The sequence below is a fragment of the Eurytemora carolleeae genome, unplaced genomic scaffold, assembly GCF_000591075.1.
Source record: "Eurytemora carolleeae unplaced genomic scaffold, Eaff_2.0 scaffold705, whole genome shotgun sequence".
NCBI classification, from domain to species: domain Eukaryota; kingdom Metazoa; phylum Arthropoda; class Copepoda; order Calanoida; family Temoridae; genus Eurytemora; species Eurytemora carolleeae.
Window position 1 is genome coordinate 21,767 of NW_019396596.1, and position 14,372 is coordinate 36,138.

General features: G+C 32.9%; 1 protein-coding gene across 6 annotated transcripts in view; it reads left to right on the forward strand.

The window, feature by feature from the left end:
* LOC111706078 (insulin-like growth factor 2 mRNA-binding protein 2) overlaps positions 1 to 6,524 on the forward strand; it is a 13,740-nt gene extending 7,216 nt beyond the window's left edge. For 2 of the 6 annotated variants that reach the window (XM_023478838.1, XM_023478837.1), the window contains 9 exons: positions 243 to 309; positions 370 to 588; positions 950 to 1,184; positions 1,262 to 1,375; positions 2,033 to 2,288; positions 3,420 to 3,697; positions 3,971 to 4,054; positions 4,520 to 4,579; positions 5,150 to 6,524. In XM_023478838.1, the coding sequence (XP_023334606.1) occupies positions 371 to 588; positions 950 to 1,184; positions 1,262 to 1,375; positions 2,033 to 2,288; positions 3,420 to 3,697; positions 3,971 to 4,054; positions 4,520 to 4,579; positions 5,150 to 5,245 (1,341 nt within the window). In that variant the 5' untranslated portion in view covers positions 243 to 309; position 370 and the 3' untranslated portion in view covers positions 5,246 to 6,524. The remainder of the gene's footprint in view (positions 1 to 242; positions 310 to 369; positions 589 to 949; positions 1,185 to 1,261; positions 1,376 to 2,032; positions 2,289 to 3,419; positions 3,698 to 3,970; positions 4,055 to 4,519; positions 4,580 to 5,149) is intronic. The other 4 variants (XR_002766135.1, XR_002766133.1, XR_002766134.1 and 1 more) reach the window with 4 other exon arrangements.
* Positions 6,525 to 14,372: the final 7,848 nt, after the last annotated feature.

Below are 14,372 nucleotides of genomic sequence, written 5' to 3' on the forward strand. Positions count from 1 at the left end.
GGAGAAGGGCTGTTAATATAGTCCAGTTTTTGCCCGGTGCGAGAAACCACAACCCGACTTTTTGCACAAATTTGCAGGCCGCAAAATATCCTTGGCAAGTTTTTGCAAAATCCTCGAACAGAATGAGGCATGAACCAATAAGGATTGAATTACCCTGGTTAGTTTAACAAACGGTCTTGCTAATATATTGAGACCGCGGATAGAATGATTTAATCTCTTTCTTAATTTTTTTTCTATTTTAGGAAATTCTTTGTGATAAATGCAGTACCTGATCTACATATTGTAAATACAGACTTACAGAGAGTTAAGGTAAGAAAATGAAAATGTTCAAAACGAACAAATGAGAAAATTTTACCGTTTTATTTTCAGAATGGAGCGCGAACCTGGTCAGAGTAGTTCCTCCCCAGACGTTGGACACGATGGGAGCCAGGGGGAGGGGGGGAAGGGGCGCGGTCGCCCTGCTAGGGGTGTAGACTTTCCTCTTCGTATACTTGTATCCAGTGATATGGTTGGAGCTATTATAGGACGGGGAGGAGCAACAATCAGAACCATTACTCAAGAAACCAGAGCAAGGGTTGATGTTCACAGGTCAGATAATATTAAATCATTTATAAGTCTGGTTTTTTATTAACAAAGGGTTAAATATTATCATGGAATTATTTTCTACCAAGAATTTCTGATCAATTTTTTTAATTACAAATTGTCGGCTCATATGCACTTTTATGGATAAATAGGAGTGAGAAGAATAGAATTACTATTTAAGATTTATATTTTTGGACAGTGCAGCATATTGATAAAAGTATATTTTTATTTTTTATATGAACTTTACAACATTTATTTTGCGTAAAGGAAAACAAATTGTTTAAATGCTTAAAGTATTCCTAGAAGAGATCTTTCCAGAGTTTTCCTAATTTTATTTAAATATCACGTTCAGGATGCTAACTTTTAGTCGTAGGAAAATGGAGCCCGCCACCGGTCAACTTGGACAGCTGGAAAAAGCTATCACCGTGTACGGTCAGCCTGAGAACTGCAGTGCTGCGTGTAAACGGATCCTGGAGGTGATGGAGGAGGAGGCGAAGAGTGTTGGGAAGGAGCAGGAGATTTGTCTCAAGGTTTTGGCGCACAATAATCTTATCGGAAGAATCATAGGAAAACAGGGCGCAACGATAAAGAAAATAATGGAGGCAAGTAATTTAGCATTTAAAAAATCCGCAATTCTGTGATTATTGGAAACGTGAAAATGACACTTTTCTTGTTTCAGGACACTAGTACAAAAATTACAGTGAGTTCAATATCTGACGTTTCCTCCTTTAACCAAGAACGTGTGATTAGTATCAGAGGAACTATACCCAGCATTTCTAAAGCTGAAGCAGAGGTGAATAAATTGTTTTACCGCCTTTTGGCCAACATTACCGACCCATGATTCCCCCAACGTTTAGTTACTTTTCGACCTTTGAGACAATTAAGTATAAAGTTTTTTTTTTTAAATCTCTCATTTTTATCTCGGATAGACGATAAAATTGTGTGGTACTACTTTTTCAAATTTTCGGGAATTTAAAAATTTTACTTAACCAATTTTGGTGTTTGGAACTCTTGATAAAGTAAAATTTCCTTAACTTCCCTGTAAAGTAGTTGTACATAAATATAATTAACTTTATAGTTATACTATTGGTACCAACAGGACCATAAGGAATCTGGTGATTGATTGTACAGAAGGGTCCATCGCCGACCATTATCACAATCATTATTATTATTAATATCGATTATTTAAACTATGGTTTGTAATTATTGCTCTGAAATACAGTATGAGAGCAGTATTTAGAAAACTATATGGGAAATAATTGTCTCTCCGTTCCTTTCTTCAAATTAAGAAAATGCGCTGAGGATTTTGTAATATTTTATGGTTTTATTGTAATTCCTCAGTGAAATGGCGTTTTATTCTACGAAATGCGCGCTGGCTCTGAATAACAATCATAATTTTTAGCTCAAAAACAGAAATAGTTCTTTGTCTATTTTATTTTCCGCTGTGCAGGTTTCCAGTAAGCTACGTGTTGCATATGAGACGGATCTGCAAGCTATGACTCCGCAATCTATGATGTTCCCAGGACTCCACCCCGCAGCTATGATGTCTACTGTTGGATTGGGAAACCAGCAACAATACAGAGGTTCCGGGTTCTCTGGAGCTAGTGGACCTCATGGAGTTAACTCCCGTCCTCCTAACCCTCCCCAGATACCGCCTGAAACCTGCTACCTCTACATACCAAATGCTGCGGTTGGTGCTGTCATAGGTATCAACATCGTTTTTTTACCGGGGAGTATATACTTCTAACCCCCCCCCCTCAGGGCGGGGGGGGGTAGAATTCAGCACAGGGAAGAAAATTCAAGGAAAAAGCGAGAAAAAAAAGTGGAAGAAAAAGAAAAAGGGGAGGAGGAAAGGAAAAAATATATTAACAGTATAAGAAACATAAAACATTATACTTTCCCTAGTTGCTTAAAGGAAGAAAAAAATCATGATTTCCCCTGAAAAAATATTTAAAAGTTTCCCCGATTGCCTATGGGGAAGAGAAATTAGAAAATTTAGAAACGTTTCCTATATTTCCCAATTGTATTCTAAGTTCTAATGGAAGAGAATTCTAAGAATCTTTAAGAACCGTTATTGTAGCGCAGGTATTAATTGCCTGGAGTTATAGACAGCTAAGTGTCAAACATGATTTTTCAAACTTTTTTTTAATTGTCATTATTTGTTATCTGCTATTTTCGGCTCACACAGGAAAAGTATCGTATTTTTTTCTTCAAAATCAAATTTTGCCCCCATTTAAAAAGCTTTAAGAATTTCAAAATAATCTTTCAGGGGACCTGGTTTTTGTCCTTTTTAGGGTACCAAAACACTCCATTGTACATTTGCAACCAACATACAAAAAATTTTCGCCGCAAGGGGGCGCTGCGCTGCACCCTCCCGCCCCCCGTCGCAGCAAACTTATTTTGTACTTTTCGCGGGCTTCGTCAAACTGTTAAAAAACCTGATGATTTGGTTGTGACTTAACACCCCTAGCCCGGGGTGTAAAATGTGTCAAGAATGACAAAATGACTGTAAATTAAAGATTAAAATTAAGTTAAGTTATCAATGCTTAATTACTTAAAATAAGGTTAAATACTTTATTTAGTGGAAATAACAGCTAGTTTAGTGATTAAAAGTCGAAAAAAGGTTTCCTTCGGGGAAGGAAATTCAAGACAATAATGCCGGGGGGGTGGGGACATTTCAACTTCTAGTAATAATATACTCCCCTGGTTTTTTATGATATAATATACTTTTAGTTATAGTGTTATTCAAATAAGTTCAAAACTTAAACTTGCACCGTTTATAGAACCTGTTGAATATTGAATCTAAACTTTTAAAATTAAAGAATTTTTGTTTTCAGGAACTAAAGGGAGTCATATTCGAAATATCATAAAATTTTCTGGATCTACCGTGAAAATATCTCCGGCAGATGAGGAGTCTGGTCCTCTCCCCCCTCTCCAAGAGGGACAGGGAGCTCCAGGTGCCGAGGACACCCGGAGGAAGGTTATTGTAGTTGGGAATCCTGAATCCCAGTGGAAGGCTCAGTATCTAATCTTCGAGAAGCTGAGAGATGAAGGGTTCTGCTCCGGAGTAGAGGATGTCAAGCTTACAGTGGAAATCATGGTTCCTTCAGCGCAGGTATTTTCAGAAAAATTAAATTCTAAATAAAGTCCCTCCCCCCCACACCTTCAAGTTTCAAGATGTAAATCGGAAGGGGGGGGGAGGAGAAGCTTATCGGAAATATTTCTAAATTATAAGTATATAAATATGTATGCAGGGATCCGGGCAAACATCTCTAATAAGCGGGGGGGGGGATTATGAGCTGGATCCTGGTTCATTGTTCCATAATGGATCCAGGATCCATATTAATCTGGAATGGATCCGTCACTAATAATTATGTCTATTGTCTAGGTTGGACGAATTATTGGTAAAGGAGGACAAAATGTCCGAGAGATGCAGAGACTGACTGGAGCTATTATTAAACTACCAGAACAGGTTCAGAAATAAATCTTATAATTATTTATAATTAATAACACTAAGCTACTCGTGTTTTTCCGGAATTAGGATCCGATGATCAGTAATACTCAAGAAGGGGTTGTTATTAACCATTTTCTTATTTTTATTTTGTTATTTCTAATTCCAGTTTAAAAAAATACATCTAGCTCTGTAAATTATTAAATTATGTAAAAAAGGCGACATTGATTTTAACGATTATAACTCATTTCATACATATTTATCATTTCGGTTTTTACGTTGTTATCGAAGCCTTCAACATATAAATTATTCATTCTTATATTTAATAGTTTTGTAAAAATTGGAACTTTCTATGCATGCTTCAATGAGACATTAAAATATTTCATTGGATTGAATTGAAGAATGATTCACTAGCCTTGATAACCTACGTCCGCAGTCCTTTAAAGAATTTGAAAATGATGTTTTATTTATGAAATGTTTGATTAGGGGACATCAACTGGAGAGGAAACCAGCGTTCATATCATCGGATCCTTCTACGCAACTCAGGTTAGAGCAAACACTATTCATTTGGTTTAATCTCGAATCTTAGAGGAATATAGGCAAGGAGTATGGAATATAAGGGAGAAGGAATCGACCCGGCCCGCCCTACCATATGATTATACATGCTTTGCAGACGGTACTCCATTTGAATACGAAATATTTGTCTGATGTACAAATACCGCGTATATGTATTCAGAGTAGGTTATTGTATACATTAAAAAGTGAAAAAAGTAGGCAGAATAACGCCAAACAAACACATTTTTTGGGATTCAAATATATTGGCAATACAAACGTATTTTTTTATGTAAAAAATCGGAGTACTGTCTGCAAATCATGTATAATCATATGGTAGGGCGGACCGGGTCGATTCCTTCTCTCTTATATCCCATACTCCTTGAATTTAGGTCATTAGGTTTAAATGGCGTTTTGCGTCCATATTTCTAGTAACATTTTTTGCTTTTTGTTGTTGATTTATGTAAAGTTTGTTAACATAATGAACAATCTTCAAATATTTATAAAATAAGCTTACCAATAGTTTATTTATAAAGAACTTTGTAATAATTGCATTTATCTTAGTCTGCTCAGAGGAGGATTCGAGCCATGGTTACTGGACCTCTCAATCAACCTCTACTACCTAATGGAGGAGGTAATCATGAACCTCCTCTACCCTGAGAACCTAAACCTTGAGGGAGGTGGAGCCCCCTGCTCCCCTGCCCTCCAGAAACTGTTCCAACCTCGGCCATTAAACCAGATTTTTAAAGCATCGTAAATATTTCTTGTTAAATTTTTCTTCCGAATCATCAGATTTTAATATGATAAATGGATTTTTCAAACTCCACATGATCCTGGGAAGAATTAAACGCATGCTTTCAACTGCATACGCATTCGAATGCACGTGACCTCATTGTGAGACTGAACCAAATCTGAACTGTGAAGAACCTACCAGGGGTTCAGCACTAGGATTAGATTGGATTATTGTACCTCGGCCCAAAGAATGATAAGACTGCCTCTCCTGCGATTGTAACCTAAAGACTGGAATCACCTTGTTATGTATAGCAAACTCAAAACCAGTTTCTTTTATCATGTTTACAAATCCTTCATATGTATACGACATGTTATGTAACTTTTTTATTTTCTTCAAAACCAGTTTCTTTTTTCATGTTTACAAATCCTTCATATGTATACGACATGTTATGTAACTTTTTTATTTTCTTCAAAAACCTAGTGGTAAATTAAAAAAAACTTTTTTAATAAAATATTTGTAAAGTTTGAACTGTGTCAGAATTTGTAATAGTTTTAAGTTTATTATTGTGGAATATGGGTGTGCGCTGTACAAATAAAATAACCCTTCAATAAAAATCCAATAAGTAATAATTTTATAATAATTTAACCATTATTTTAATCATAGCTTAGTTTACGGAATAAAAAAGTTTAAGTACAGTTCACCCACGTTCAAAGCACGTTTGATTTAATAATAGTTTATCAGCGAATCTATTTGTCATTTAATTACGATACAAGTGCTAGATAATTTAAAGGAAACTTGGATTTTTTAATAGTAATAATCTGAAAAAGTTTCTTCGTTTTATAAACATTATCAATATTCAGAGTTATATAGTTTACCACCAACCCTTCAGTTTTCACGAACTAGAATTTCTCATCTCTCTTAATACTTTTTGGTCAATTTTAAACTTTTCTCTGTTTTCTCAAACCTCCCAACCATCCTTTTTTTTAAATAAACTGTTAAACAATCTGAAGGGTTGGCCAATATGCCATATGTATCAATAAGTTAAATAGTATTGGTGTTTGTTCTTGTTTAAAATTAATCTGTTCTGGTTTAAGAGGCCGGGCGACGGGTTGCCTCCGGGCGCGGTTCATATTTAAGAAAAATTTTGATGCTTGCTATGATTATTTTTGCTACGAAGGATTATTTGAAATAAAAAGTAAAAATATTTGTTTTATTATATTTGAGAATTTAGTCATTGAACTTTTCTCTCTTTTGTTAAAATAGGTCATTACTCTTTTCAAATTGATTTAAGGGTTAGGATTTGAGCGCTGAGCTTCCCCCCCCCCCCCCNACATTATGATTAACTATTTTCTTGACCCTTAACAGAATTTAAAAGAAATTTTTATTAACCAGAGAAAATTTTACATTGTATTTGCAACTTTTTTATAATTATATATATAAGCATTTCATTTCTTTAAGCAGAAAATGTAATGGGGAAATGTACATCAATTGTTCTCTGCATTTTTGATTAATTTTTAAAATGACTAACAAAACTCCCCTCTACTTTGAATGGTACATGTTGACCTTCATGTCAATTCTTTAGGTCCATGTACATTGCACAATGATTACAATTTCCAATTTCCTTCTACACATTGTCCATCAGTATCCATAACCTTTCTGCGGCGGTGTCATCAAGTCTTCTCCAACTTCAGTACTGTTCCGTTCATTCCCCTCTGTGACAGTTTACACAACTTTAACCAAAAATCTTAAAAGCTGTAAGTACGTGATATCTATTTATATCACTGAGAGAATATTTACAGTGTAATTTTGCTATTTTGCAGAATGTCTCAATACTGGGGCGGATGCAGCTCTTTGAAAAGAGGGGGTGCAGGGGGTTGGAGTCTCTCGCAAATTTGTTTAAGGAATTAGCATTGAGAGTGAGCATTTTTAGTGCTGAAAACAAAAAACATAGGAATTCAGTGACGAATTGGATATCGCCTTTGTTATGAATTAGCATTGTAATACCTAATTTCAAACCCATAATATTATTATGTCTGCTAGAGTTTATTTTATGAAAACGGTAAATGGCTCCGCAAGATCAACAGTGAAGACTTATACTGTGTATACTGCAATTTCTTGTTTTACTAAATACAAGTACAACCGTATGCAGTCAAAACATGAAAAAACAAAATGTGAACACAGCAAACGAAACTTATACAGATTACAGCTTTCTCAGTAGGTATAACTATACTAAATCCAAGAACTTAAAAAGACGATATCGAATTCGTCACTGAATTCCCATGTTTATTGGGACACCCTGTATTAAATATCTGTTAAAAATTTTCATTTTCATTTGCGCAGGGTGACCTAAAAAACGGATTAGCGTTTCAAGGCCCAAACAATCTTTTGAAATTACTCAAAAAAGTGTCCTTCTAGTATATAGCTTTTAATTTTGGAAGGGGTCGTTTATGTAACATTTTGGCGTTCGATGCTTCCATTTGGCGGAAAACTGTTAATAATTTTAAAACACCTATCTGTTAACTTTAAACAATTAATAATTTTAATTATTCTATTCAAATCTGTATTGCAGATGCAGAGAGCGAACAACTTAACAATGCTTAGAAATCATAATAATGAATACTTATTTAGCTTAAGTTAACAGAAAGATTTTCAAATATTATTCGACATAGTTTTATACAAAATGAAAGGATCGGACGACAAAAACTAACCTAAAGGGACTGTTAAGGAAAAATGAAATGGGGTACAGGGGCGTACGAGGGGGGGTGTTTCCAAAATTGTATATATATATATATATATGTATATATATGAATTTTCGTATAAATTTGACACAGTTTTACATCAATTTCTGGAGGCAGGAACATCGGATAGATGTCTTATATGTATCGTTCAACGCCTGAGATTTCAGGTTTTATTCTATACCCCCTTTCATTTTTCCTTTTCAGTCCCTTCAAACGACCGTATTAAAGACTGAAAACTTAGGCACATTTTTGAGTAATTTCAAAAGATTAAAGGGACTAAATAAATCCTAATCCCTGCTTTTTTGGGTCACCTTCTAAATAGTGTCTTTTTACCATTTCTGATTTTTGTAAAAATTGTATTTTTAAAACATGGCAATTAGAATTCCAAGTAGAATACAATTTTCCTTCTGTAAAATGTCACAAAATTGCACACCCCTATTATCGATGATTTCGTTTTGGTGTCGCTGTAATGTTACTAAAAACCTACAAATCTATCAGATTGATGAAAAGTAAAATTTTCATGATTTATCAATGAATTATGCAATGAATGACCCTCTGAGGGAACACAACACATAAGTTATATTTACTCATTCAAAAAATTTGAAGGTCCTTCCCCGGAGAATAGGCTGATTTGAGAAAATTATTAGTTTTGTTAAGCACCTTAAAGTATCTGGTAAACAGTTACAGTAAACGCTTAATTTTGTCTCTAGAAAGGGGGGGTTATTCGATCCCTTGACACCCCCCCCCCCCACCTATATCCACGCCTGAACCTGGCCATATTTAATCTTGACTTTATATCCAGGGTTGTTCCACCGTCCTTACTAATCTGTACTACTTCTTTGATCTGTGTTAACATTTGTTATTCTCATGACTTCAAAGCTGAAAACTTTAGAATGGTGGATATTGAGATCAATGCTTGATCTTCTATTTTTCTTAATCTGCAGATTAAATAAAGCTTGTTCTCCTCTTCTTCCTAATCTCCTGATGAAATAACCGAACGGGATTAAGGATATCCCATTCTGTTTTCAGCTTTGTTTCCTTAATGTTTACATGAAATCCATGCTTTAGCTGACTCTGCAGAGACCTATTTAGACCTGGTGGAGCAAAGTGTCGCCACCTTACCAGCACAAATAGTTTTTGTAGCCCTGGATTCAAAGTCAACGCAATTTTTGCACAATTCTGACTTCAGAATATGCAAGTTTTAGTTTTAATTACACTACTTCAGTAGGAAAGAACAAGTTTAAAGAGTTTTTTATAAAAACCAATAAATTAACAGTAAATATGAATCACAGACGGTTTGGATCTTCCTGCACCCAATGCATGGAGGGTTGTAAATTGTAACGGATATTTACAATTTAATTTAATATTTGATCACTCTAAATTGTAAGTTTTGTCATAGTTTGTATAGATACTTCTAAAAAGATGAGATTTCCTCTGAATCTTTTTAAATCTAATTTAAAAGAAATATTTTCTGAAAAAAACAAAAAAAATTATCTCTTTGAATTGTAATTCTCAGCCATAGTATAAATTCTTTTTCCTTCAAGTTGTACTGTTTGAAATTATTATTATGAGATATTGTTATAGAGTTGTTTGGAATATTTGGTTCATAAAAATTATTGTCGGGTAATTGAAATATCAGAATGTACTCTTTAAAACAGAAACATTACTAACATTTTTTTTGATACTTTGTTAAATATGTTAATAATGTTTTTCTTGTATTTAATTTTCCTGTTTAGTAATAGAAATTTTTATCTTATCTTTCTTTTCATTTTTAATTTGCTCAACATTTTGTTACTACAGTGATAACCAGAAAACTCAAATTATGACTTTAGTTAGTCCAATAAGCACGGGAAACAGAAGTATAAAAAGACCCAATTCACTTGATTTGAGATTTAATAAGTGTCTAGTAAAACTTTTTGCTTTCTAACAACATAAAAAACATAATTGTATTGCTACAAAGTCGTCTTGCTATTTCGGAGTTTTCTGGTTATGACTATATTTCAAAACTGAGCTGAGAATTTTAAAAGTAAAGTCTGAACTTGCCAAGACTCGAGCCTTTGTTACGCCCAGTTCTTTCCCTGAGTCTAACGTTAGATCCAATAATTCTTATTGGTTGAACAGAATAAGGTTTCGGAAAATTATAGTTGAGGAGTCAACTCCTTAGATTTAAAATTTAGAAAATTTGAACTTTACATAAATTCACGGTTTTCAAGTCAACGAAAACCAGTTCTAGCGTGATCCATAGTAATGGAGCCAGTGCTCCCTGTTTTATAAAAGAAAATATTTTTTAATCGTATTACTAAGGTGAAATGTTGGATGTGTATCAGCCTTGCCACAATACAGCCTGCAATACATGTAGTATTCATAAATAATTTTTTTGTAAATTTTTTTTTAATCTTTATTTTCAAAGCTAAATATGTTTATATGTAAATTAACACGTTTCAATTTTATTCTATCCTATTATAAAGCTTGGTAACTAACCACCACTACCCTAGGATGATCATTTTAGGTATTTTATCTAATAGTTCAAAGGAGTTTTTTGGGTGAGGATTTTTCTTGCCTGGTTCATTGGATCCATAATATAACAGATTCTAGATTCAAAATAGAACTGGGATGTATATATGTATAGCAGTAACCCATCCACAGGCTGACGATGAAGAAATCCTATATGGCCAACTACAAAAGTAAAACATATTTAAAATTTAATAGATTAAACTAATTTGATACAAAAATGATTTCCAAGATTTTAAATGTTCTGGTATAAAAGTTTTAACTAAATTTAAAATCTAAAATCATAAAAACCGATTAAATCGGTCTTCACTAAAACCAAGTCTAGCAAAAAGTCAAGTCTTATTCCAATAGAAAATGGAGAGAAACATTAGAGATGTGGCTAGGAGACATCCCCCCCCCCCCCCATTTAATTCAGCCTGACAGAAAATACATTGGAAATATGTGTTTGTTTGGAATTATGTGTTTGATTGGAGATGAATCACCAAGTTGAATTCAGTTGCTGACACATCTAATGTGTGCAACGTAGAAATGGGTTCACTTGGTTCTAAAGTTTGCAGCAAAACTGCAAGGATGTCTTAACAAATCTTTTTATTTTAAATTAGCCGAAATTTGATTGAAAGATGTACGAACAAGAAGAAAATGAAGAACAAGAAATATAGAAAAGTCAAAATGTTTACATCTGATATCATATTACAATTTAAAGAATATTGTAAAAAAAATAAAATCTAAAAATAAAAATAGAAATGTAAAAAAATATAAATGATTATAATATTGAAAACTAATTATTTTCAATTGTGATTTGCCATAAAAGTGACTTTCGCATTTCAACTACAAGAAAAAATATAGGAATTATCAGAATTAAACACCTAAATAAGATTAGATTCAGGATTTATCTATAGTTGGGATATTTTAGGAGCAATCAGATATCATGAAATAAATATTTTAGATGAACTTATTTTTTAAGAGGACCCTCTGCAATCTTATCCAAAGAGGTATAAGCGTAGTAAACTTAAAGGAATGAGATTTCCATGCAACCAATGTGAATATACTTTTTAACCACAGTGAAGCTTTTCAGAGGTTATATTAGCATTTAACATAAAAAGATGGATATTAATGTGATCTATGTAAATACACTGCAACAACAGCAGGAATTCAACAATTCAAGTAAAACTGAATCAGGGTATCCCAATAAACATAGGAATTAAGTAACGTATTCTATATCGTCTTTGTTCCGCGTGGCATTATTGCGTTAACACAATTTTTGTATTAACCAAATTAAAACAACTGGTCTTGAGAATTCCAAAATGTGGTTTACCATTTTTGCCCCCTGAAAATTTACAGAGATATTAAGAAATCTGTCCAGATTCAAAATTATTAAATACCTTCGAAATCTTACAAATGCTTAATATTTCCGTCAATTTTAAAGATACAAAAGAAACAAACCACATTTTCGAAAGCTTTTAAGTCGAATGGTCTTTATTTTGAGACACAGTCTTTGTCATTTATCATCATATCTGAAATCAAAGACAAATTTCAAGTCGTCTTTTAATTCTCATGTTTATTGGGACACCCTGTAGAAACAGTGATATTCAGCAGCAACCAGACCATACTATCTAAAGATACACATCAGAAGTAAGCCAGCATGCGAACCTCAATCTGAAGAGTTAACATTAGGCTAAAATTTAATATAATCTCCAGTTGCAAAATTAACTGTTTCTGTACCCTACTACAGTATGATTACCTATTTTCTGTACCCTACTACAGTATGATTAACTTTTTTCTGTACCCNTACAGTATGATTAACTATTACTGTACCAAAGTTTGACTTTAGAAATCCACTATAACATGTATTTAAAAATCCGTAAATTAAGTTTTTTCTATTCATTTTTACAGAAAATTTTAATATATTAAAAAAAATATTATTTCACATCCAATCCATACAAGCACACCAGCAACGATCAGCTTATAAAGATGGCTCGCCGTACCAGGAAGAAAGCTGAATTATGTGTCAAAGTTGATGGTGGCTACTTCAAACATTTGGTACATAAAGTTAATATTTAGTGGTTTTTTGTAAATGTTCTATTGTATACAGAATAAAAATGTAAAAAAGTTCATGTATTTATTGATTTTTCATTTCTGAAATCAATCTTTGTTACGGTAATACTTTAATTTTATCATATACATATCTCAACCAAATTTTCATAGTACTTAATCATAATAAAATATTTATAATTGGTTTTAGTGAATTTATGTTCCCTTCTCTTAGATGAAATATTCATGCAGTTTTATCTATTTATACAACTGCCTTCTATATATAAATTTGGCTTGTCTGTTTGTTTGTCTGTCTGTCTGTTTGTATTCAATAAACGTCAAAACGGCTGAACCGATCGGGCCCAAATTTTTTGTGGGACATCACGTGACCACAGGGAAGGTTTTTGAATGATAAAAATTTTAAAAAAATGTGTTTTAAAGGTTTTTTAATTTCGTAAAAAAAATTAAAATTCTTGAAAATCCGCGATTTTTTTTTAAATCCGCAAAATTTTTTTCTTCTTTGTTTTTAAATGTAAACAAAAAGAACATGTTCACAATTTAAATAGAAGATGGGCGCGAAGCGCCCTAAAAGCCTATAAGTGTGTTATATTACGGAACATTTTATATTTATAAAATTTAAGCCTTTTAACCTGAAACAAACTAAATTAAGTAAAAATCCCGGCAAAAATATAATTTCCTAAATTAAACACAAGGTAGTTGCTTATATAATTTTATTCCATTCTAAACCAAAGAAAACTCTAAAATCCGCAAAATTTAGTAAAACATCCAATAATTTCTCATAATGTCCCAGGATAATTATGAGAAATTATATCCCAGAAGATTGTCAAATTACAGGATATTAATTCTCTCAAAATGGAATAAAAATTATTATTATTTCCAACAAAAATATTAATTTTTCAAAAATTTTAAGAAGTCGAAAATATTTACCTAAACTTAATTTTAAAGGATGGCGACATTTAAGAGAATATATACCTTTTCTTGCGTTTTCCTCACTTATACAATTTCAGGCCCGTCACCAGGGGGGGGGGGTTGCATGTAGTCAGGTGCACCCCCCTTCCTCCTAAAAGGGGGGGTGCAATGACGAAGTTGCACCCCACCTTATTTTTGATAAGTTCCTTGGTATATAAAGATTTTTTATCATCAAGTATACTATATTGTGTGTATGCTATCTGTCTAAACAATTCTTTACTAAAGCTGTTCCCTCAGACCAACCAAATTAAACCTTCTTTGAAAAATATTTGTCCTGAGGTAAGATTTTTAGAGTGAACTGGTTTCTTGTTTCTTTCGCAAATGTAATGTAACAAATATGTTTCCAGTATGTATCTAAAATTCAATTTTGCAGAAACATTGCCATAGTTTCAATATTTTGTCCACACAATTAAAAATCAGTGATCGTGAGTAGTAATATCTAAATTATCAATATTTCCTGTCTTCCAATATTGAATCAGTAAAACCCAAATTATGAAAATTTTCCATCAAATTCAGGGTAAATCGAATTTTCACTGTAACAGTAGGTTCAAGCTTAAATTACTAGTTAACAAAATAGAAAATAACCTTCAGAACATAAAATTCAAGCTAAAATTACTCGTTTTTGTAACTAAATTCTGAAAATTTTCTGGTTACAGGCTTGTACAATTTTTAATGATGTAATCTAATAATTTCCAATGTCTCTAACACCATGTCTTAACGGCTTAAGCTGAATAAATTAAACAGGGGCATGACATACTTAGTATACAAGTAGAGGGAAATTGTA